Here is a 26838-nt window from a genome sequence, read left to right as displayed (position 1 = left end):
CAGCAAATTATAAAAAATTTTGAACAGAATGACAATGAAATATGTCAAAAATTTTGAAACAGCCAAAGTAATACCAAGGGAGAAAACTATAGCAGTAAAAAGCTCCATTAGAAAGGAAGAAAGTTCTCAAATCTGCTTTCTACCTTAATAAACCAGAAAAAGAACAAATAAAATCCAAAGTTAGCAGAATAAAGAAAATAAACATCAAGTAGAAATCAATGAAATAGAAAGAGAAAAAAAATCAATAAAACCCCTATATCCCATGGACATAAGATGCAGAAATTCTAAACAAAATTGTAATAAGTTGAATCTAACAATCTACAGAAAGGACACTACATCATAACCAAGTGACCTTTATTTTAACATTGAGAAATCAATGTAATTCACCAAATTAACTAAAAGAAAAAAAAGAAAAACCACATAGTAATCTCAGTAGGCGCAGAAAACATATAAATTCAACATCCATTCTTGATTTTTTAAAAAACTTTCATTAAACTAGGAAATAGAAGTCTTGTTCCCCAATCTAATAAAGGATACTGACAAAAAATTCTACAGCTTACATCATACTTAATAGTAAAAAATTGAATGTTTTCCCCTCTAAAATAAGGAACAAGGATGTCCTCTTTGACTACTTCTACTCAACACTGTTCTATATGCAAGGGTACTTCAAAAAGTTCATGGAAAAATTGAATTAAAAGATAATACCAGGGGCCGACCCTGTGGCTCACTCGGGAGAGTACGGTGCTGGGAGCGCAGTGGCACTCCCACTGCGGGTTCGGATCCTATATAGGGGTGGCCGGTGCGCTCACTGGCTGAGCGCGGTGCAGGCGACACCAAGCCAAGGGTTGCGATCCCCTTACCGGTCACAAAAAACAAAAAAAACAACAAAAAATAATGCCGGGAGGGGATGGAGGATATAGGGAGAGGTTAGTTAATGAATACAAAACTACAGCAAGATAGGAAAAAATAAGTTCTAGTGGTCTACAGTAGTGCTAGGCATCTATAATTACAAATAATTTATTGTATGTGTTCTCAGTTCGCTGGAGGAAAGGAGCTCAAATGTTCTCATCACAAAGAAATGATAATTTTTTGTGATAATGAATATGCTAATTACCCTGATTTGACTGTCACACATTGTATACATGTACTGAAACATAACTCCATACCCTATAAATATATATAATCAATGCATGTCAATTAAAAACTAAAGAGATAATAATCCTTCCATGAGCTTTTTGAAGACTCCTGGTAAATTCTATATTCCATGGAGGTTTGTCCCAGTGTAGTAAAGGAAGGAAAAGAAATACAAGGTAACCAAACTGTAAAGGAAGAAGCAAAATTGTCTCTCATCACAGGCAATTACTATGTAGAAAATTTGATGGAAGCTATCAAAAAGCTATTATAGTTAATAAGTGATTTTAGCAAGGTTGCAGAATACAAGGATCAACATATGGAAATCATTTGTATTTCTATGTACAAGTAAGTATAATTAGAACTGAAATTTAAAAACCATTTATAATAGTTTCAAACATATGAAATACTTAGGCATAAATCTGATAAAATATGTGACAGATCTGTATTGGAAATTGTAATTGAAAAATTAGAAAAATTAGAGAAATTAAAGCAACAGCTTAACAAATGGAGAGATATATCATGTGCATGAATCCAAAGAATCAATATTGTTAAGCTATCAATTCTTTGCAGAATTACCTATAGATTCAACACAATCCCAATGAACATCCTAGCAGGCTTTTCGGAAGACACAACAAAATGATTTGCAAATTCACATGGAAATGCAAAGGACCTAGAGTAGTCATACCAACCTTGAAAAAAGAAGAAAGTTGTGGAATTAACACTACTTGATTCAATACTTATTATAAATCTACAGTAATGGTATTGGCATCAAGACAGACAAAGATTATCGGAACAAAATAGAAAGTCCACAAGCAGACCTACACATATGAAAATTGATTTTTGACAGGTAAAAAGGCAACTCAGTGGAGAAAAGACAGTCCTTTCAACAAATGGTTCTACAATAACTGGATCCATCTGCAAAAAAACAGTAATCTCTAATGGATACTTTGCAGCACCATTTACAAATATTAAGCTCAAATGGATCACAGACTTAAACGTAAAGCCTAAAACTATAAAATCTAGGGGGGGAACCATAAGAGGAAACCTTTTTGATCTTGGGACAATCAGGCAAATATTTTCTAAAAGCATGATTCATAATAGAACATCAATAAATTAGGCTTCATAAAAAATTTAAACCTCTGATCTTCAGGACACTTTTAAGAGAATGAAAAGTCAAGCCATGGACTTAAGAAAATCTTTGCAAATCAAATATCTGATAAAGAATTTGTATATAAATACATACAAGAATGTCTCAAAGCTCAGTAAGAAGCAAAGAAATTAGACTAAAAATATGAACACTTCACCAAATATGACATACAGAGGTCAAATAAGCACATGCAAAGATGTTCAACATCATTAACCACTGGAAAGCAGAATGGCTAAAATTAAAGACTGACCACCAAAGAGGGCAAGATGTGGAGGAACTGAAACTCCTCTACACTGCTGGTGGGAATGTAAAATAATACAACCCCTTTGGAAAAGTTTAGCAGTTTCTTAAAAAGTTAAGCATACACCCACCATATGACTGAGTCCTTCTGCTGTTAGGTGTTTACCCAAGAGAAATAAAAACAGAGTAATAAAATAAATAAATAAAGAGTACTATATTAATATTCATAGCAATTTTATTTTTAACAGCCAAAAACTGGAAACACAAATATCTTTCAACTGGTAAATGGATACTGTGGTATACCCACACAGTGAAATACTACTCAGCAATGAAAGGAATATTGATACATAATACAATACAAATGACTCTCAAAAGAATTATGCTGAGTGAAAACAACCAAACAAAAAGGAAGAAAATACTGTATAATTCTGTTTACATAAAATTCTAGGCAAGGTGAAGTAATGAATTGTGACAGAAAGTAGATCGGTAGTTACCTAGGCATGGGGGGAGGAAGTGAATTCAGGCTTGCAAAAAGGACAAGAAAACTTTTGGGGGGGGTGGATATGTTCATTATCTTAATTATGGTAAATTGTACACTTTATGTGGAGTTTATTGTATGTCAATTATAACACAATAAAACTACTTTTTAAAGTTTTAACCCATTCAAAATATGACCTTTTATAGGTACACACCTTCCCCGCCCCAAATTTGCTTCTCCTACACCATATCCCATCTCAGGTGATGGCAACTCAAACCTTCCAGGTGCTTAAACTGCACACCTTGGAATTATTTAATATCATATTTTGATAACTTAAAAATTCTTATAAATGTCTATTTTGAAACTGCAAACATTCACAGAGGGTATGCATTTTTAAAAACACATTGTGAAACACTGCTGTAAAGAATTCAAAAATCCCCCACTTTTTACAAGAAAAACTTCGAAGTCTACATTATCTAGCCTTTAAGGCCCTCAACAAGTCTCTTTTACCATCTACCCTAGTAAAGTAAATCTTCTAAACAAGCCTCCACTTTCAATTAGTATAGCATCTTCCATGCCCTGCAGCCTTACAGCATCGCCTATTAAAATCCTATCCATTTCCCAATGACCATGTGAAATACTACTTCCACCAAGAATCTTTTCCTAGTCCCAATCTAAAAATCACTCCCTCTTCTGAATTTCCACCTCTCTGAATAGCTATATAAAGACATATCTCATCCACCTTCACTAAATTATAAACTCAGGCTAGGCCCCTTTGGCTCTGGTTGAATTTATTTTAAATTTCTGTAAATTTATTTTAGAATACATCTTTGGTATACAGTCCTTGGAAAATATAATTAATAATCGAATGTTACGGTTTTAATTTTTAAGTCTGTCAGACTGTCCAATTAGCTTGTCTGTCTAATTTAACTAGGCTCGTAAGTAAAGGATAGAACAATTAAAGGTGTAAACTTTTTAGAAAATTTAATACAAACACCTAAATTCACATGGATTATTTCTGGTGCCCGTGGTTCAATGTGTTTGGGCCAAAAGAAGAGATAAAAGAGGGTAAAAAGAGTCCTGTGCTTTAAGCAACAGAAACAAAAAGTGAACGGCACTGCTTACCATAAAACCAATGCTAGCTGGAACAGTAAGATACCAGTTCTTATTTTAAGGGGATGACACCAGCCTACTAAGAGCTTGGACACTGAAACATCTAAGACTCTAGAGGCCTTGAACATTGTGACCACCTATGTTTGATAACTAAATAATTGCAGAAATGTTGCTTTTGTTCACCTATTCCTCACCCTAAAATGTTCTTCCTTCCTTTTACTCTCCAGCTATTTGAATCCTAAGTCATATTAACACAAGTTCTACGTGCTTCTTCTTTAAGGCCTTTCCCAGACTACACAATCTGTTTCCCATGTCCCTACGGTCAAACGGCCTGGTAAATTTTTTTTTCCCTATATCCTTCCAGATAAATCCTTCTGGCATTTTTCTACATGGTCATCTTGCATTTTTATCTGACACTGCATGTGTTTATTTTTTACTTCTTATTTTCCTTGAACAAAGAACTGAGTTTTCTGTTTCCTACAGAACTTCCCACTTAACAGTACCCAATAAAGACAATGTAAAACAAAGATAACAGTACAAGCAATTGAAAATATCTGACTTAAATTAGAAAGGTAATAATAGCAGGAGGTAGTGAATAACAAAATGATCTTCGAATTGAATAGAACATGAACAGGGGATTCAAGTTCATGCTCCTATTTGCTAGATTACATGGGCAGTACAAAATAAATTCTGCCCAGAAGCTTGTACCAATTTATTAAAAACAAACGTGTCAAAATAATGAGAAAAATCAAATATGCTACTTATTGCAACGGTACTATTTCTAATCTGGAAAAAAATTACCAATTTTACTGAACAGAATTTTAGGAAACCTGTGCATAGTGCTGTTACCTGAGAGTTAGATCTTAAAAGAGAAATAAAGCTAAGGTATTTCTCTTTTGTGTTATAAAGTATTTAATTAGATAAATATTTTATTCATCTTAATTTCTTTAACTTAATACACATATTTTGGTTACAGGTATTTAACAGAGCAATTAAATCCTTATTTCCACTTCTGTTCTAAAATCCGCCTGCCCGCAGTGAGTGGGAACTGCTGCAGATCATTAAACACTCATTTATCAATGTCTCTCACCAGGCAACACAATGCAGCAGAACAGCACACAGAAACCATTCTGAACCCCAGCAACAGCAGCTAATTAGCATAGCCTACCACTAAACCGACACTATATGATTGGAACTGTTAGTCAGAATGCTAGCCAATCAAACTAGGTTATGCAAATAGCCCATTTTAGTTGCCAGGGCAGAGCTACTTCCAATCGTCCAATAGGAAAACAAGCAATAAACAAGAAATGAAATTGAGCTTTGTCACATTTTCAAGTTGCTGTTAACACTTTCAGGTTTAGAATAAAATTAACAGCAACTATAAAAGACTAGAATCATACTCTACTTTTCACGCCAAAGGCAATCCAATGGTAATACACACAGAATACAGTTAAAGAAGTGCATTTGTTGTGATTTTAACTTTTTACCATACAAAGGAATCAAAAACTGAACTTTAAAGCTGGATCTATAAGTTTTTCTAACACATGATATCATCAACATTTCAACTTTTTCCCCTACCTACTCAAAAGCATTATGTAAATATCTTCCTGTACATTCAAATAGATTCCCAAACTTTAGAGAACTCCTACAAAGCATTTTTATTCTATAATGGAAAGACTATAAATAAGAGGTGGGCATAACAGAAAGCATGGCTCGCTGAAGTCTCAAATAAGCTTTCTCAGGTTGAAGAAAAGTAACATTTTGTTTTTTATTATGACACACTTTAATATAATATGTCAAAAATAATTTTAAAATAATAAAATTCAAATTAACTACTAATCTATAGGGCTTACAATATGCAGACTGGGACAAAGTAAATAATAGCCATCTGGGAACCAAGTCCAACTAAGATGTAACCATAACATAAATATATTATATTCATATGTAAAATTTCTAATAATGAACAAAACATAAAAAAAACTTCAGCTCTCCCAGGACATACTACTAACAGGTATGAAGATAGTTTTAAAGAACATCAGTGTTCTGGCAATTCTGAGCTGTTAAGAGAATTTCTTTAATCTCACAAATGCAGAGAAATGCTTTGATATATGTCGGGAAACACAGTTCCCATTTGTGCCTTATAAAAGATACGATTTAATTTTAAAATAGACCAACTGTCCCACCTACTCTAGCAATGATCTCTAAATAGACTACAGACTCATTTCATACCATGGAAAAGTTAGTAATTTTTAAATATATTTTTCCATATAATGTCTGTAAATGTCTCCAGAAAGACTGCTAGCATTTGTAAAATATGTTGCACTAAGAGCAGACTGCAAGCATCAGATTCTAACAGAAGAGCATATTCGTCCTATCCTGACCACTGCAATTTATGTTCCCCTCTTGAGAAAACTGAAGACACTTTTTACACTCTCCAAGCACCCACCATCCATACCTGTCCCTTAATTTCTTCCCATGTTCTCTCTACTCTGGGATTCTGGCTAAAAAACACTGAAAATCCAATGAAACCAAGGAGAAAATCAGCTTCTTAAAGGAGGAGAGGAATCAAAAACTGAACTTTAAAGCTGGAAAGAAACAAAGATCATTTAATATTAATATAAACAATCTACATTTTCAGAAATATTGTACATAAGACAAAAATCCTATCGATAAAAATCAAAGCTCTCCCCAACTAGTATTTATGAATAATCTAACAGTATCTATGACTAACCAATATACCAGTCACATATCAGTAATTCTCTCGGTTTCTTGTCCATTTGAAAATATATTTAAATGTAAGCTTTCAGATAAGATTAGCTCAGAATCTACAAGCTATCATCTACAACATCTCCTAATTAAGGCTTAAGATAGGTATGAAAATCACTCTCTAACCCAAATGATTTAATCCATTCCCTGAAAGACTCAATCTCAGTACCTCAAACTTTTGACATCATCTGGTGTGTTTCTGAATTACGTGGAACCCTAATGAGCCTCCTTTAATTCCAAAGGATAAAGGCAAGAGGAGAAACAAAAAGAATTTAAAGGCAATATCATTCATACCCTTACCCACGAATCTTTAATAGTTTGGTTAGTTCTCCCAGGTTCATATTCCCTCTTACTCCCTCCACATTGATACAGCAATCCTAACCCAGCCTGTCTTCCAATCTACAGGAGTAAACAGGGAATGTCCCATGTCAACAAGGACTGTCTCCTGGTCCACCTCTTAAACAGTCTTCATATAACAAAATTTTCCCATCCTTGAAGGGGAAAAAATTAAAACCCTGGTATTCCTACTTTCCTTTGGGACTAGATACACAAGGAAACATCATCTGCCTGGTGACAGATGCTGTGGGATAAAACATCCTGAATTTAAATGTTGTTTAGCTTAGCATCAATTGTTTTTGAAGCTACTTAAATTGTGGAGTTTAGGAAAGTATCAATAAGTACTACTTTTAGGATCAGAAATTAAACATTTAAAATGTTTTAAAATAGTTAACTCACTAAATTAGAATCTTCATTACATAAAATATATATTTTAGAATTCTCAGTAATAAAATAATTTTTCTAAGTATACGATTAATTATTAACATTTTTAAAATACAGTATTCCAATTAGTTTTCTCCTCTACACTGTAAGAAAAAAATATATTTAGAATAACTAACTGGTAACCTCTCATCTGCATTTAATGATGTTCAAGATATAGAAACATCTCTATCTTCTAAATGTATAACCCAGTAATATATTATGCCCAGTAGTATATTAGCCAAGATTATCTGAAATGACAAATCATACCATACCAACAATTTTGTATTTTAGGGAGAAATACAATGTAGCTTTACAGTTTTGAAAAGTGGCAAGTAGATTAAAATGCATTTTCCTTTTTCAATTTGAAGCCATCTAAATTGGAAAAATATTCAAAAAATTGGGGGCAACTACTTTGGTCAACTTTGCCACCATATTGTTTTGCTGGACATCTTTTACAAAAATTAAGCCCAGAAGATATTTGTAGTCTCCAACTTAAGAGAAATCCTGATACATTTTCCCCCTATATATTATATATACTTTTGCTCCCTCATCCAAGTATCATGGAAATATAAAAGTTGATTGGTTATGCTAAAACAAAAAGATTCTTGCAAATTAACTTTGGGGATAAAAATATCCTTTTCGTTTTGTACCACGGCAATAAAACATAACAGTGTCATTTTTCTTAAGCATCTTCATCTATACAAACTGTATTAAGTATTTTCTTGTCAATTTCCATCTCATATGGAAACAAGTGTACAGATTTAACAAATTCGGGGGGTACATCAGTCTAACTTAAAAAGGAACAATATGAAAAAATCACTTTCAAGAGCCTTCGGTAAGAAACAGCTGAAAAGGATAGGCAGTCATCCTCAAAGCAGCTGAAACCCAGGTCAGGAAGAAGCTTTGTGTCTGTCCATAGGAGGAAATGGGAAAGACATGTGGAAAGGCCAAAAACAGAGAAAACAGTGCTTCCAAACACAGAGGCCAAACCAAAAGTCACAAAGGTAGGGACTAAAGTATAGGTGTTGACTTTCAACAGAGCAGCTTTTTCCTATGAGCAACTTAAGTAGCACTCTACAGCTAGGTAGCAGCAAGAAATTTTTATTGAGGTCAGGAAGGCCACCTAGTTCTTAATACATATGAGTACTATCAGAATTCATTGGTAAATAGAGAACCAAGCATAGCCACAATTGGAGTAGTGCTTGAAAAGAAATCCTTTAAGACTAACAGCAAGAGAAGAAGCCAACAGCATAACGGGAAGCTCAGTTCCTTAAGTTGGGGGAGGAGAGTGCTTCTAACAAGAAAATTTAGAGTGCTAGAGAAGTCAAACATACTTGTTTATATCCTCCATAATATCCACCAAAATAGCAGTCAAGAATCACAAAAATAAAATTAATTAAAGCATGGGATGAAGACATACTAGTGAACCAAAGATTCTGACAGTTTTTTCCAAGACAGAAGACAAATGGGATCATACCAAATAATTTAAGGAATGTCAAAAAGACCTATAGCTGAAAGCTGGCACCAGGAACCACAGCAGAAGTGGCAGGTGGCATTCTGGGTGGGAAAGGAAAACTGGAGTAGAAGGAAGGGCAGAGGTCGACTTAATTTACTAGACAACTATCTGCCATATGATGAGATTCCCCAACGGCTCTAAAGAAGTATCTACCACACAGTCAATATACTGAGTACCAGCCACTCAAACACAGATGAACACTTACCCCCAGGCTGAGACCACAGAAATGCCTGTAAGCATACTAAGCCACCTGTCTAAGAAGGGCTAGAGGGGCCAGCCCGTGGCTCACTTGGTAGAGTGTGGTGCTAAGAAGGGCTAGACAAACAACAGCACAGGTCCATACTGCTTGATGGGGCCTCCTCAACCTGGCAATAAAAGGAAGGGCCCCAACTTGCACTCACTGAACTAAAACCTGTCAGGCCACATGCATTACCCACAAACAGCAAATCTGTATTGGTTCCTCTCACTTGGTAGAGAAGATGATGACAGAGAAAGTTTTAGCTCTTGAATTGGGCAATAGGGGTTCACAAGTATTTATTATTAAAATAATATAAAAGAAGGCCACGTATGGACCAAAGGTGACAAGAGTCATAAACAATTACTCTGCAATTCCTGTGTTAACGTTTCTCCTACAAATGGAACAAACATAGTGACACAGAATTACATCTCCCTGTCTATGGGTCCTAATACACTATGTGTTTTTCCAGTACACTTTTCTGTTTTCAATTTTCAGAAGACTTTAAGACAAAAACATGGAATTCAATTATTGTTAAAGCAAGGTATATGAGTGCATATACCTATATACAATGCAAAAGTAACTGTCTGGTGGGTAAAGACTGTGAGGTAGACAAAATATATAAAGGCTACTAAAGCTCTCATTTCATATCTCTGGAAATCAAAAGAAACTGTTAAGCTGATAGGTCAAGAAAGAGAGGCTTAAGTCAATTTTATAAAGTTTTAGTAGTAACCAACAGAAAAACTTTAAAAGAGGAATAAGAGAAATTGACAGGAAAAAAGGTAGTGACTGCAGAGAGCTCCTTGATTTCATCTTTCTGAGAGGACAGTCAATAGTTTTTTAAATGCTAAAACAGAGCTATAAACATATTGCTTTATTTAAGGTGATGAAAGTAACCAATAGAAGAATTTAAAAACTGGAAAGATTAAAAGGAGTTACCACCTTAGAAGTGGGAATGAGAAAAAGGAAAATTTATGTTTCATTTTTTTACTTCTAGAATGGATTAAATGTTATTAACATATGTATGTAAATTGAATAATTAATGTTTAATATAGAAGAAAAGTATAAATCTGAATTTAACACATCAGCTTAGCGTAGCTTTAAGAATAATATTGCTAGTAGGAAGGGAAAAGGTTAGTTGTAACTAGTAAGTTACAAGAATAACAAGCACTTCACAACTTTTTTGTTGTTTTTAGCTTTTGTAACTTTAGACAGCAGATTTGGGTTTGTATTAACAACATAAACATTTACATTTTGCAGTTTCTGTTTTTTGGACATTTGATTCCATGTGGTATATTTTGAGGATGGTTTGTAAAAATGGAAGTGAACTTATTTGTGTTTCTTTCTGGTATAGATCCAGTAAAATGTATCTCTACGCTTTCTTTTTAAAGACCAGAATAAGGAATACACAGGACTGAACCAAACGAAAAGAGGCACCATTAAGTAGCGTGGTATCAACCACCAAAGTTAAAGAAAGAGTAGTTAGAGAAAAGTAAAACCTTAAATTACACCTTTTGAGGAGTTGATCTACACTATCCAAACCTTAAAGCAATTATAACTTTTCACATCAGATTTGTTAGTTTTGTTTTTCCTTTTAGAGACCTTACTTCTTAAGCTAAACCAAAATTTATTCAAAACTATTTAAGCAACGCCAAATCTATCCATTTTTTAAAACTATAAAAAACAAACTCCATCAAGTTATTCCTAGAACCAAACGAGTATTTCATTTCACTTGAATCTACAACTCAAATAACTGCCAATAATACTCATTCTTGACAACTCAAAGTTGCTTGTTTAAAAACACACATACCTTTTTAAAGCTTTGATTACTTCCAAAGACTTTCCAGAAAAGCTAATACTGATAAGCCTATTATTGTATCTTATCAAAACCAAACAGTAAATTATGAAGCCCTTGGGAATCCCTTTAAAAGGGGAAATATATTACACAAAATAAAAGGTCATCACCATCAACAGACTGTTAATGGGTTTATTCTCATTTGTTCCACAGATAGATTTGAGAATCTATTATGTTCCAGACATTACACTAATAAATAAGACCTAGTATCTCCATACGAAAACTTAAAGCACCTGTATAAGATGATATTATGAACAAAATTTAAAGACAAATACAAAATGGAAAATGTATCAGCAATAAGTAACAAAGGACACTCCTGGGCTTGTATCCTAGCCCTATCCTTCACTAGCTGCATGACCTGGGGCAGGCCAACTAACTTCTGGCTTTGTCAATCATGATATTACCTCAGAGATTTCATCAAGAGTAAATGAGTTAATATATAGAAAACGTTGAGAATAGTTCTTGGCATACAGCAAAGGTCCAATGAAAAACTCGTAAGTTAAAAAAAAAAATTAAAACCTAAGAGAAATAAAGAATATTAAAAGGAAACTCACAAAAGAACATGTGAGTTACAAACTTAAGAAAACATACTCAATCTCGCTAATATTCAAACCAGTGCAAATTAAAATACTGAGCTATATTTTGCCTATCAAACTGGCAATCATTTTTAAATATCTATGATTCTAGGGTATAGAAAAATTCTGATGTGTAGCTGGTAGAAGCATAAACTGTACTTTTAAAAAGATATTTGAAAATATGTATCCAAAGTGTTAAAAATGTAAATGTCCTTTGGCTCAACAATTTCAACTTCTAGAAATTGGACCTAAGACAATAAATAAATCAGACAAAGCCTGTCACAATAATGTTCATTTAAACATTATTTATAAACTAATTAGCAAAAATGGGAAACAGGTTAAAAATTAACTGATTCACGGAATACTAACTAGACATTAAAAATAATGCTATAAAAGAATATTAATGATAGGGAAATGTTTAAGTTTAAATAGCAGACTATAAAAAGTAAGTAATATATGATTCCAATTTTGTTTCTTAAATATTGTTTGAAGGAGCCACATGCACATAAAGTAATAGGCAATACACAAGCCAAAAAATTATAATAAAATTATCTGAATGTCAGGATTACTGGTCATTTTCTTCCTTGTAGAAGTTCTATCTGAACTTGAATTATTAATTAAACATATATATAAACTGGATTGTGATAGCTGCACAACTGTATAAATTCACTAAAAATTTAAACTCACTTGTAAAATGGTTAAATTTTATAAAATGTAAATTATGTTTCAGGGAAGTTTTACACACACACACACAACTTATTAAAAAGGTAAGGGGTAAGAAAAACTCCTTGCCCTCAAAGAGAGAAAAAAAACTACAAACATTTTATTTATTGAAGACAGAGTAAACTTAAGTATTTCAGTATCTTTCGATAATAAATTTGCATAACTCCAACAAATTCATGAAAAAATGGATGCTACAGAATAATTTCAACTGCATCAGTATCAAAAACAAAACATTAACTTGTCAGCTAACTCGGTTTCCAGAAATTCTTCACCCCATCACATTTTTTCCCTATCAATCCTATTCCCACAAATCCTTTCTGAATAAATCCAGAATCCAAATCACAGGCCACAAACTAGCGGCAGATGAGTAAAAAATCAGCATAACTCCTATGCCTAATAAAACAGTCCCTCAACACAAATTTTAAATTATGTAAATGAGATATGCATTTGAACCTGAATATAAGTCTAATAATACAGGCAGAACAAATAAAATGTGGGGTATGCAATTTAAGATAACATACCAGTTTCTCAAATAAATGGGAACTCTAAGAAAATTCAAGCTCCAAACCTGCATAAACAGTATGGCAACAATTATTTTTACTATAATAAAATAGTAATAAAAATACAGCACATCTACTGGGCATGCTAAGCACTGTGCATTACATGTATTATGAGGTATTACTACTACTATTCTGATTATTCCTCATATGAAGAAATTGAAATTTGGAACTTCATATTTATGTTCTCATTGTTACCTTTACATTTAATGCCTTTATATCATACCCCAAATTCCTTCTATTTTCCTTTTTTCTTTCATTATGTGTCTAAGGGCAGAGAAGTATGACTTATTGATTGCCCTAGTTAGGAACAACACTGAAATCTAGTTACTAACCTTTTACCCTCTCTCCCTTCCCTCTCCCCTAAGCATCTGATTTGAAGTACTGTAATATCCTTTTACTCCCAATCAATAACAACACAATCAGCAACCTTATTCTACTTTAATTTTTTTTGTTATTTATACTGTATCTTCTCTGCAGAGTACAGCCATTACATACTACATTCATTCATAACCATCATTTAAATTACACATTTAGTTTAAGTATCTAATGCTCCCCTTACATCAGTGACCCTGCAGTCTTTCATTGCCTAAATTTGTTCTCTAGTGGATTCGTGAAGAAGTGCTCATAGAAACAGCAGTCCCCAAATTCTTACCCTTGTGCTGTCTTTATACTTTAAAGTCAATTTAGCTGGATATAAAACTGTTGGCTCTCATTTGTTTTCCTTGAGCATACTGGATGTTACTCTATTGCTTCTAGCATAAAGCATTGCTAACAAAATCTCTTAATAATGACTGGGTCTTTTTGCCTAGATATCCAAAGAATTTTCTTCTTTAAAGTCCAGTAAGTTTTAATAGAATGTGTTACATGTTGGTCATTTCTGGATCAATTTATCCAGGTACACAACATGCCCCTTCCAAATGTACTGGCAAATCTTAATATGTAAGAACGAGAGATATCTAACTTAACAAGTACAGGAACACCTATATACTAGAGATACACCAAAGTTTAACTTTAGCGTGTTCAGTAAAAATCATATTTTTCTTTTTTTCCCAACTTTATTGAGGTATAATTGGGAAATAAAAATTTTATATACTTAAAGTGTACAACATGATGTTTTGATATACATATACAATGTAAAATGATTACCATTACAATGTAAAATGATTACCACAACCAAGCTAATTAACATATGCACCACCTCACATGGTTACCATAAAAATCTGTTATTAAACTTTGACTTTTGAAAGGCCAATCAGCCAATGCCTATTTCAACATCTTTTCCAGCATTCCTGAACCTGAGCCTCAACAATGAAATGGTATGAGAGAGTAAGTTACCATCACATCTAACCAACGGAATAAAGTCAATACTATGAACACCACCAAGGAGTGGGGGAAGCAGAATATTTGCTTTCAAATATGCATAAGCATTCTAGAAATAACTTTCAGTAAAAAACTCTTTATGAGCTCTTATATGTTAAAATTCTATCAGGTGAGGCATAATAAATGTGTACAGAGTAATACAAGAGCAAAGTGCTGCATTAATTAATAATTATGAAAACTGTTAATTTTATGTTCAAATAATTATTAACTTCCAAATCGTTAAGAAGGGAAATACAGCAACAGGTAGTTCATGTATTAGAGAGAGCTAGATTTTCTTTCTTGGGTTATTTTTCCTTCTTAAGCTAATAAATGTTGATAATTTGTTTGTTTGTTTGTTTTTGGCCGGTAAGGGGATCACAACCCTTGGCACGGTGTGCTCTGCACCACACTCAGCCAGTGAGCGCACTGGCCATCCCTATATAGGATCCGAACCCGCAGCCTCGGCACTACCAGTGCCGTACTCTCCAGAGTGAGCCGTGGGGCCAGCCCAAATGCTAATAATTTTTAAAGACTATGAGGCTGAAATAAAGACAATTATATCATAAATCTAATTTGTTGAATTTTGTATTCTACCATTCTTAAAATTAACTAGATAACTTTTATAAACTAAATTTACTCTTTAGTTAGTTACTTCTACTGAGGCCATCAGCCTTTCAAAAAGAACTATTTGGGAACCCTTTGTATCTTGTGAGGATAAATAGCAACTCTACCACCTCAAAATTTCAAGAGAGAAAATCTCCAAAATTAGTAACATTCACAGATAAATCTATGAGATTCCCAAAAAATACTTTGTTCCTTTACTGACCTCAATATATCTGAGCAAGTATATCTACTCGGTATAGCCAACATGTAGTATAGAGCCCAAGGAGCAATCAGGAGCTGACAATACTGAGAAATTGTTACTGCACCAAAGGATCAAACTTATAAAAATATCTGGCAACAAAAAAAGTTCATAAAATTCTAAAACTGCTTCTGTAAATATTCCCATTTATTTTTCTATGACAGTGATATTCAACCTCAGAATCACATTGAGGTTATCAAACACTCAGCCAGAATATGTACCTGCCTTACTTCTAATATGGTACAGGCAAATATACATGTGCACGTCTGTGGGCATGCAATGAGAGAGAGATGCATCACAGAGACAATTACCCAACCACTTCTGACATAAAAAAAATTACCATCAGAGTCTTACTTACAAATGGTGAGTCCCTTACAAATGTAAAGTGTTATTTGATCTATAATTTAATTTACAAACATATTCAAGCACATTTCTTCATACAAAATGGTAAATCTGAAACATTTTTTAAAATCCCACTCCAAAGTCAAAAAATGCTAATTTTCTTCCTTTCAGAAAATCCAAAAATCACCAAAAATAAAAACCAGTTACAAAAACTTTAACAGGTACACCAATAATGTACTTGGATAACTATTCAAGATTTATGTAATTACCTCTTTTCCAGTTAAAAACCACATTTTCAAACATTAGTTTATAAATATAATCAAGTAAGACTACTCTGACAGAGTCTACAAATACAAATCACTTGGTTCAACAAAAGCCTCAAAATCTGCCTGGTTTAAAAGTTACTAACACTTTATCCATTATTAATACTACATTTTCAAGAGTTTGAACACAGCCACATATAGAATCACCTCCATTTTTCCATATATGAGTGCAATCACTTCGATTAATTATAAAGCAATGAAAAATATTTTCAAAAATGCCATCACACTGCTTCTTCTGTGTGAATAATACAAATACAAATGGCAAAAGGATGAAAGGGAAGAAGGAAGGAAAGGGGGGAAAGGAGGGAAACAGAGATGTAGGAGGGAGAAAACATAAAAAGAAAAACAAGACCCCAGATTTCTTAAGAAATTGTGTATATGGGTGTAATATCTTTAATTTAATTGTCAGAGTCCTATTAAAGATATCCTAACATCTACTCCCATAAGAGATTTGCTATATTCTAATCAGGATCTGGGGGAGACACACATTCAACCATAAAGGTGAATAAATTATTTATTTTATTAACAGAAATATTTCAATTCCCACTAAGTATGAGCCTACTTTCAAAAAGCTAGAGCACAAGCAATTACTATGCTACATTTGAATTAACACCACTATAAATCACTGATTTATCAAACTGAGTCCCAAAGTCAAGTTTAATAAATATCCCAACTATCTTTGCATTTACTAATCTAAATAATTCCCCCCACTAACTGCTGTTTATCAGAAAGCTCCCCATTCAAAATACACCATCAGTTCCCACATTCTCTTAGCCATAGGTTTACTGTATTTCAAAACTTGAGTCACCTGTATGCATCGTCTTCTTTCAAGTCTCATATCATCCTGATGGGGTGGGGGAAGGGAGGGAAGAGTCCAGCGGCAAAACTATAACACTGTGTGAAGAAAAACAGATTATGATAAGAGATAATGATGCAAGACAATTACCCCTAATGAGGAATATCTAATGTAACTACAATCCCCAAAACATACAGATAAAATTACTTCAAATTTGCAAAATTCGTTTACTAACATTTAAGCTTACTTGAAAATAATTTTCCTTAGTCTTCATTAATCAAAATCAACTATAAAATGTAAAGTATTTCATTGTCAGGGAAAAGAAAAAGTTTTTAAATGTGCCTACTACTAGTCAAAATTTCAGGCATCTCTAGAAACCTGAATATTTCACTCTTCTATATAACTTATCTGGGGAAAAATCTACATTTTGAACTTCAATTCAGAAATCAATATGAATGTGAATCCACTTTTCTTTCATAGCGGCTTACTATCAAGGCACAGGTAATTAAAGTTACTTTATAGAAAAGATAACACGTTCATCTACCAATGCTATTTGTAAATTAAGTTCTGAGACACTTCTCACAACTGCTCCCATAAGTCCACATGTCATCTTTTGCTCTCCAAGTAGTTTGTCTTATTCCAATGTAATTATTTTACAGTAGTTCCTATTAATTGCTTCCACTGGTATTTCATCATTGACTAGTAAATTCCATAACGACTGGTGGGAAAGTGAAAGCAATCTCAGTGTTATCAACTGAGAACGCATGGTAACAGCAGAAAAGACAGACAGGTACAAGTCAAAACCTAACTTATAAGAGTTGGGTCTAAAAATTTATTTTTAAAATTGATACTATAGAATTCAATGATTACTCCAAGTGAAACAATGTTGCTTACATTGCCCAAGCTCCCAAGCTACCCAAAAGAAACCTTTTGATCCCAAAAGATAGTACTGATCTCGGGCACCGATGGCCCTATAGAAGAAATATAGAAACTTACCCAATTCTAGATCCTCTAGACAAATTCTAAAATAGGTTGTCTTCCTTTATTAGTGTTCTCTCAGTTCCCAATGCAAGTAATTCCTTAAACTTTACATTATGGCATCCCAACCATCCTGCTTAATAATCCTTTTCTCTAAATTATTCTACACTCCCAAAACTCTTATTGCCTCAGTATAGTTAATTTCAGGTAAACGGTTGAAGAATTAAACCAGACTGAAATAATTCACATGACTACTTACAGTTTCCAACAAGGATGCTAGTTAGCCCAAATGAACTTATTGGTAGAATTTCAAGCAGTGTTGCAGAATTCCAAGTAGCGTTGCAAATAAATAAACAAACAAACTACTCGGGCAGTTTGAAGAAAAACATTTTTAGGCAAGTGGGTCATAATATAGATTTGAGTCTGTATTTATTGCCCACAAATATTTCTGCTTTTCACTTATTTCTCCTCCTACTTCTTCTCCTCCTACTTTTGAACTCTCAGTTTCTTTAAAAGCTCCACCTTCGTACTCCAGAGAGCAGCAACAGTAGTGAAGTATGATACTTCAGTGCGAACGGCTTAAATGCATGAATTGTTTTCAAATGAGAAATAGCCTGTGCCTGAAATCATTACCTATATTCCAGATTCGATTCTTTGAAGAATTGCCTTTCCAATTGAGATGCTATGTTATCAAGCATAACCCTAGACATGAAAACCAACGAGTACCCAAGCTTGGGGATGTATGGGTAGATGGGTGGATGAACATTAATGTACTGCACCAGAATAGATTTGTAAAAATAATAATTGAATCAAGATTAAATTACTTTTACTCCAAAGACATCATTTCCTAACAATTTTTCCCCCAAAAAATGGTCAGTCTTTAGAATTCTGGCACGGGCCATGGGGAAAGAAAATATAAATTCAATCTCTTTTTTATACATAATAAAATCCTTGCCAACTTGAATGGTTTCAATAGAAATAGGTAATATTACTGATACAACTGCTCTTTATAAGAAAGTAGAATTGAATAAGATGTTTGTATATTTATTTTATTAAAAGTTGTTAGAAAGTAGATTATCTCATTAATGTTTTAAATAAAGGTAGAAAAAAATATCTAAATTTTCTGACACCTTTTAGAAAAGTCATCCATTAATTACTACTCATTTGAAAAGCAGCCTTTAGCAAAGGGAGAAGTATCTACAAAATTTGCTGCTGACATACGTGGCAACTAAACCATCATATACAGAGTATTGATAAACTCCAGAAATTTTGGTCTTGGGTTACTTTATTTAAAGATCTAGTGATTATTCCATATGTCCTTCAGGGTAGTCACGCTTTTTAAAAAATGTTTATATCAGGTCAGAGTTCTATGACAATAGTAGGTAATCCCAAACACCAAATTTGCTTTGCAGACAGACATCTATAGTTTTTACTATTTTCTTCCTTAATAATCTAGGCGTTCATATCTTAATTTTTTCTGAGAAAAACACATAGTAAATTTTTCATCTTTTCCCCCCAAAATGAAGTCATTCACAAACTATGGAGTAACAATGAGATGCTAATAAAAAATATCTACTATCCTTACACCATAAGAACCTTTCATAATCCTCAAAATTTTTTGCGGTATATTTTAGCTCACATTTTGCCAAAGACAATATAATGGTCTATAAACAATCCAGGAACTGAGCTTAAGTGGTTTTTTGAAGCTAAATTTATAAGCCATTTTTTAGTTGTCTGAAAATTACTGCAAAAAAAGTAACCTACAGCATATCTTCAGGGATAGTAGAATTTCAACAGGCTGTTAAGCACATGGTATACTCGAGTAGATATTGGGCTTTTAGTCTCTTGGTATCTGTGTCTCTCTACAGAGAGAGAGAGAGAGAGACAGGACCCCTAATTAAAAGCAGTGATGTAGTAAGATGTATAAAAATACTAGTCCACAAAGATCACAGTGGCAAGACTATGATTGAAGTGAATGCATTACCATGATAAGGCAAATCCAGATTAACTCAGGAGCTAATAAACTAAACGGCAGATGCAATGTATTCTTTAATGTCACAATGTTTTGTAATGACACCAAACTAAAAATTATATCTAATTTCAAAATAACTAAAGCAGAGAGAAGTGTTACAAGAGGCTGATGAAAAAAATCAGTATAATACAAGTAGCTTCAAAAGTACCGGTGAGGTACTGTTTTACTAAGTTTGGTGCAAGTTCGCAGTTGATTTTTATTTGTTTTTAATTTTACATGTTAGATATATTCTCATGTGTATGTCTCACAATTTAGAAAACTTAACCCATATGAAAAAATAAAATATAACACACAATGGGATTTAAAAGGACAATTTTGATAGTTCAGAAAATGACCATGAAGAGTAAGCAACCAAAAAATAAAAACCTAGAAAAATGAAATAAGGAAAACTTAGTAGACAAATCTAAAATTTGATTCCATGGATTAAAATTATATGTGATTATTTGAAAATTATACACTGTGACTAACAGTCCTTATAAACTTTTGTTCAAGGCGGCCGGTTAGCTCAGTTGGTTAGAGCGTGGTGCTAATAAACTTTTGTTCATTTACACTAATTTAAAAAGTAACAGAAGTCTTTCTATAGAGTAATTTTAGAAATAGATTTTCTAGAATTATAATAGCCAAAGGAGTCAAAGGTAAAAGAAAATAGAAAAACGTCATGGTTTTGATACTCAACACTGAAGAAAAAAATTTTTTATCTGTAATTCCCAATAAGATGACCAAGTAGCACTACAGAGAAAAAGCAAATACACTAACTGGGGATTTCGAGTGAAACTCTAAGAACCAAGAACATTTATCTCTCCCCTCAAAATCCCTAGGAAACAGTCACAGTCAAAAGGAGAGGGGAGAAGGAAGAGGGAAGCAGAGGAGAGGAGGAAAGAAAGCAAAAAAAACAAGACTTTACAATGTGATATCACACCAAATTATTAGTAAAACTATAGGGGAAAGAACATTTCCTGAACACTTATGAGGTACCAACCACTCAGCTGAGACACTACACAGATGTTGACACATTTAATCTCATAACAGTCCTATAAAATAGGTAGTGCTACTTCCATTTCATCAGTGGGAAAAGCAAGAGTCAGAGAGATTAACAGGCCTAACGTCACAGTTTGTGAACTCTGGGGGCACACCAAAGTTCACCATACCAAGATTCCTCTCATTAAGGATCACTGAAAGGATTATGAGAAAACTACAAAGATGCAAGAAGCCAGCTGTGTGTCTAAGCCTGATTTTAGACCCTGTACTCATTCTTCTGCCTCAACCATCCTAAACATCAAAAAAAACAAAAGCTCTCAAGCACTAAATTAATTTGTAAAAAGCATTTTAGTTTAAGAGAATGAAACACTAATTCTCCCCAGATGTTAATCTAGTAGGAAAATTCTGATTCCAGCAGATAACAGATTGCTATATACGAATATTCTTTTTACCAAAAAAATTTTTAAGTGGAGACAAACAGAAAAGATGGTAAAAACCAACAGTAGATAAGTTATTTTTGCAGTAAAGCCACGGGCAAGATAAAGAACATGAAGGATTATAAACATGGGTTTCTCATTATACTACTCCAAGGGCAATCCTGGAAATGGGAGTAGCTGAAAGATGTGTTGATAGGGGATAGAGGCATATGATTTCTCATGAAATTCATAAGAACTTATAACACCAAGAAAGCACTAAGAGAAGGTTCAAGAACTAACAGCTGAGTGGATTAAATAAATTGTGCCCAAATTTTTGCTATCTCAACCACCAAGTTATTACTCAGTCTCTTTGGAACCACATCCAGGCCCAAATGAGACAAAAACCACACAATGAGTGTTTGGACACAACAACAAACACAGGAAAACAGGAGGGAAAGGCTTTATATGCATACTATCTGTAACAATGCATAACTGACAAATGTCTTTTTGAAAACTGGAGGGGAAGAGACTGAAAGTTTCTAGGAGTAAGCTATGAGCCGTAAGTGTAAAGTAATAATAGTACAGGTATGCCATCATTAATTCAAAATACCACTGATATTCTATTTTGCTTGCTGTCCTTTGTCTTCCTTTAGTGAATGTGAAAACATTTATAATAATTTGCATAGGTTTACAACATATTTATCTATTCTCTTGTATTTTTAGTTCCCTCAAACATGAATTCTCTGACCACAGAACTTATCAGGAACCTAACTGACTGACTATAAAGTAGATACTAGGAAATATTCCTATCATATGCAGACCTAAGATGCAAAAGGCTCATTTCTAAGAGAGCTGGTTAAAAGTCAACATAAAGCACTATTTTAGTTATATGTAGAATTAAGCAGACTTTTCTAAAGTTGGCTTGCCACTAGTCCAGATATCTCCATAGAGTTCAAGGCCCACATTTCCAAAAGCTCAGTTACCTGAGCTTGAAGGTCCCCGTTATGTTTCACTGCATATGAGATATCATCTTTAATCGGAACTGTTATAAATATTTTACTTTAATTTACTTAATCCCCATAAATAATTACACAAAGTAAGTAGCACTACTGTCTCCATTTTACAGGTGAGGAAACTAGGGCCCCAGGAAGTAAAGTGAAGTCACCCCGAGTCCACATCATGCATGACTAATGGTGGAAGGATAAGATTCAAATCCAAGCAAAATGATTCCAAAGCCACTGCTCTCAGGCCCCATGTTAAACTGAATTTATCATCCACCCCACCATTTCCCCTATTCAAAAAAATGGAAGAAAGATAAGGAAAAAAATCCACTTCTCTTTCCTGTATTCTCAGTCTTGGCTAATGGGTGTCACAATCCCCCCCAATCTCCCAAACTACAACACTGATCATCTAGGATTCTTTGTTTTTGCTTATCCCACATCCAATCCACAAATTCTTGTGGTGAATTTCACCTCAGAAAGGTCTTTCAAGCTGACCTCAGTACTCCATTTCTATCTTGGTCAAGGTTCTCATTCTATTAGGAGTTCTTGCTGTACCCATTACGGCCCATTCTCATCAGAACTATATGCCTTAAAAACAAATCCTGCCACTATTCCAACCAAATTGTGTGCAATTATTTTGTTCAAAAACTACAATTGAACAATGATAGTCTTTTCTCCACTTAAAATTAAAAACCTCAAATTTTTCTCCCATCATCTTTTTTCAATCAACAGACACTATCTTATGATTATAAAATATGGGCTCATAATTTTTTTTAAAAAAAAGAATACAAAACAAGTACAAACAAAAAACTAAAGGTCATAAAAAATCCCACCACTTTTAAAAATAAGTTTGGTGGTGGAATCCCTGCTCTTTTTGTAAAATTTTATATCTTTACATCAACATTTTATATTTGCATCATCATTTTAATAGGTGCATAGTATTCTACTGCACAGATGTGAGCATTTTAAGCAAACAGGTATTGGGGGATACATAGCTTGTTTTCAATTTTTTGCTACCATGAATTTCGAACTTCAGAGTCTGATTCTACCCATCTGCTAATAGGAATTAGGAACAAAGTAATATGAACAAAACACCAGGAGCCATCAAGATTTGTTTTCAACCTCTTCTACTGAAGTGCTTGCTTACAGATATTATTTTATATCATCTACACATAATGTGCTCAAACTTTTAATTATTCAAATCAATTCTAGATCATAAGAGGAATTTATAAGGAGCAGCCTGATGACCTCTAGATGCTCTGGGAATCAAACAAGGCTGTGATCCAATACTTAGTGCTATCTATTATTGTTCCCCTCCCTAACCTAAACATCTGGAGTAATCTCATGTATGTATATGTTCCCTAAACAAGGCAGTATCTATCACACAGAGGCACTTAAGAAGGATATGCTGAATCAGTAGCCTGCAAGCCCTTCTCATAACTAGTTTCTAAGAAATGTATTGGAAAACTGCCCTGCTCTCTTATTTCTGATAGCATAACCTTTCTACAGTATAATTTTTACACACATATAATTTCATATATAAAATGTTATATATAATTTACATAAGTGCATGCATATATATACTTGCTTATATGTACTTTTATTCATATATAATTATATATAATTTTATAAACCATTTCTTTTAATTATCCTTGCATTTCAGAAATACAGAAAAATAACAAGGCCAAGAAATAACCAAAAACACACACTGTCATTAACAGCATATATTTTCCTCCAATAAGTCTATTACTAAGAGTGACAAAATGAGTTTAGTTTTACTTATTTTCCTTGCTACTCTTTTGTGGAACTTATAGAGAAATGTTACCTCTTTAAAAATTCTCAAAATTTGTGTCCTTATATTTCAGGATACCAGTTATCTCTGAGTAGTCCATGCCTCTTTCAGTTTTAGCCCTAATCTCAGTTGTTACCTCCGGTTCTGTCCCATGGTTCCTCCACTCATTTCTCTATACATCCTTCCCTCCAAAAAAAATATTTTCAAAGGTTTACTCTGAACTAATAATTTTAAACTCTTTGCTTATACAACTTGCTCTCTGGTCTATCCTCCCATCTCTACCCCCAGCACCACCATTCTTGCAGTTAACTTCATTAGAAACTGACTTCTTTATCTACTCTAAGTGATCTTACTGAATCTTATCAATTTTCAAATGATAAGAAAATCATGCCTCGTGCCTTTCCATTTTTCTCCATGCCCTCATCACTTTGGCCCACGTCCTTATTTTCACTCGAGGTATTACAGATGCCTCCCAGAATTAAGCACCTCCTAGGCCTGATGGTATGTCAGAAACACTAGGGGAGATTCCCAAAACTAAACTGCAGACTCCACTTCCAAAGATCCTGATTCGGGAAGCATGAACAAAGACCCAAGAATCTATATGGTTTTTTTTCTCTTTTTTTTTTCTTGTACAAGAAGTTCTAGATGATTCCTGAACACAGCCAGGTTTGGGAATTACTGTGCTTAAAAGCATCTTATCCCTTTCCCCAATTCATAATGCATATTGCTGCTACACATACCTTCCTGAAACACATGACTTTCAACTTGGATTTAAACCATCTATTCAAGAATGTTTGATCAAATCTTATTGCCCTAAACTCAGAGTTCAATGTAACACTTCATAAAATGCATTTATCCTCCTTCTGCACCAATATTCAAGTCACTTCCCGTACCTAAAATATGTCCCTTCTTTACCTAAAGCCTATATCCATCTTCAAGACCACCTCAATACCCCCCTCTCATCCAGCTTAAAGTCACTCCAGCCTCTCCTCTATACTCACATTATCTACCACTATACTTTGTTAATTATTTGTGTTACATACTCACTCCAGTGATATTATCTACTACGTGGTGAGAAGTACTACTACGTCTCCTATTTCAATTATATCATTAAAGATATTCAATAAGCAGATTGGCATAGTGGAATAACAAAAATAAAAATACTGTTTTATGTAGAAAAAGTGGGTTATGAAGCAGTATGCAGATACCATGTGGTTGTATTTGTCTTTTAAAAGGAGAGAAAAATAGCTATGTGCAGGAAAAAAACTGGCAGGTTATATACGAAATGTAAATAACAATTATCTCTGGAAAAACTGTAGGAAATTGTTATTCTTATCTTCTGTATTTTCTAGATTTTCTAAAATGGATGTGTATTTTGTGATGAAACAAAGTCTTAAACCTTAAAATCTTTAACTTAGAATTTTCTTAATCAATGGAAGTTTTGCAGAAATGACTGGCATAGTACCATGTCAGCAGTCACACTGTCACAATCCGAATACATGTGACTTACTTGTAACGTCAACATTTCCACACCCATACTTCAAATTCCACTGGCCTCACTAAACTGAATGTTCAACTTTTGGGACTTTATTCACAGCCTAGCAAATCAATCACGTATGGACATGCTATTTCTCTAGCTATACAAACAAAACAGGCGTTTTGTTTGTTTTCTTGTTTTGGTTTGTCCTTTCAGTCAAAACTACCAACCTTAACTTAATATAACTGTTCTCTATTTTCCATATAAGACCAGGGGACACAGAACAGGTGAGAAAACTAGAATATCAAAATAAATGTTAAGAATAAAGGTCTGAAAAAACCTGCAACACCGCCTCAACTGCACTGCTCCATAAGCAGAATAAAATCCTAAATACAGTGAAAATGTACCCGCATCAAAAAAGAACTCTCATGATAAATTAATCCAGTAATTTTCAATCCTTAGTCACAACATGTACCCTAAATTCCTCTATATTAACTCTTTTCTGCACTCTGAAGAAACAGAAAATAGCTACACACAGCCTACAAAACACTCTTCATATGCACAATGACTTATTCCTCAGCTTCTCCAGTTGAACATCAAGATTTTCAATCTGTCTTCTCAATTAACAAATCTCAGTAAATTTTTCTTGCTCAGTTCTCATGCTTTGTTTCTCAATTTATGATCTCCAAATCTGTACACAGTATACTTAAACATTAGCCTTGGCAACAGTTAATCTTCCAATACAGTTTTCTTTTCTTCATTAGCCTTTCAGACTATAGCATTCATGTTCCATTTGTAGTCTATTTTGCCTCATGTTCAATCTCTACTTCTAGAAATCTACTTCATTATAGAAAATACAAAATCTATATAGAAAAGTTAATAATTAAAAAGAACTTAAAAATTAGAATAAAAGTGTTCAACACAAAGAAAAGGTGACAGAGATTTACGGTACACCCACATGATAAAATATTGTGTAATCATTTAAGTTCTTCTGACTTTACTACATGAGGAGAAAAGTCATACATTATATAAGAAAGTACTCAAAACCTTCCCCAAAGAACAATCTCAGAAGAGTATAATAAATTCATTAAAAAAAAAAAAAAAAAAAAAACTCTGGAAGAAAATATATAAAATTATTCATAATGAATGTCTTTGGCTAACTAAATTCTGAGTAATTTTTAACTTTCTTCTTTAAACTTTTCAGTGTATCACAACTTTCATAATTATGTACATCTTTTATAATGAGAAAAAAATGGTCCAAGAAATTTAGCTTACATCTTCACATAGAAGTCCATTCATCATGGAATCTAGCTAGGGGCCTGATGGAGTTTGGATGTGTTGTCCCCTCCAAAACTCATGTGGAAATTTGATCTCCAATGTG

At 33.6% G+C, this 26838-nt stretch overlaps 1 protein-coding gene across 2 annotated transcripts in view; it reads right to left on the bottom strand.

The window, feature by feature from the left end:
- Positions 1 to 26838, bottom strand: part of DYRK1A (dual specificity tyrosine phosphorylation regulated kinase 1A) — a 133645-nt gene that overhangs the window by 64437 nt on the left and 42370 nt on the right. Inside the window, exon 2 of one of the 2 annotated variants that reach the window (XM_063089998.1) lies at positions 16796 to 16881. The exons of the other annotated variant lie outside the window; for it this stretch is intronic. Within the exon in view, the coding sequence (XP_062946068.1) occupies positions 16796 to 16805 (10 nt within the window). The 5' untranslated portion in view covers positions 16806 to 16881. The remainder of the gene's footprint in view (positions 1 to 16795; positions 16882 to 26838) is intronic. 2 annotated transcript variants of the gene reach the window in all.

Source organism: Cynocephalus volans, chromosome 1 (genome assembly GCF_027409185.1).
Source record: "Cynocephalus volans isolate mCynVol1 chromosome 1, mCynVol1.pri, whole genome shotgun sequence".
NCBI classification, from domain to species: Eukaryota; Metazoa; Chordata; class Mammalia; order Dermoptera; family Cynocephalidae; genus Cynocephalus; species Cynocephalus volans.
This window is presented reverse-complemented; position numbering and strand designations above follow the sequence as displayed.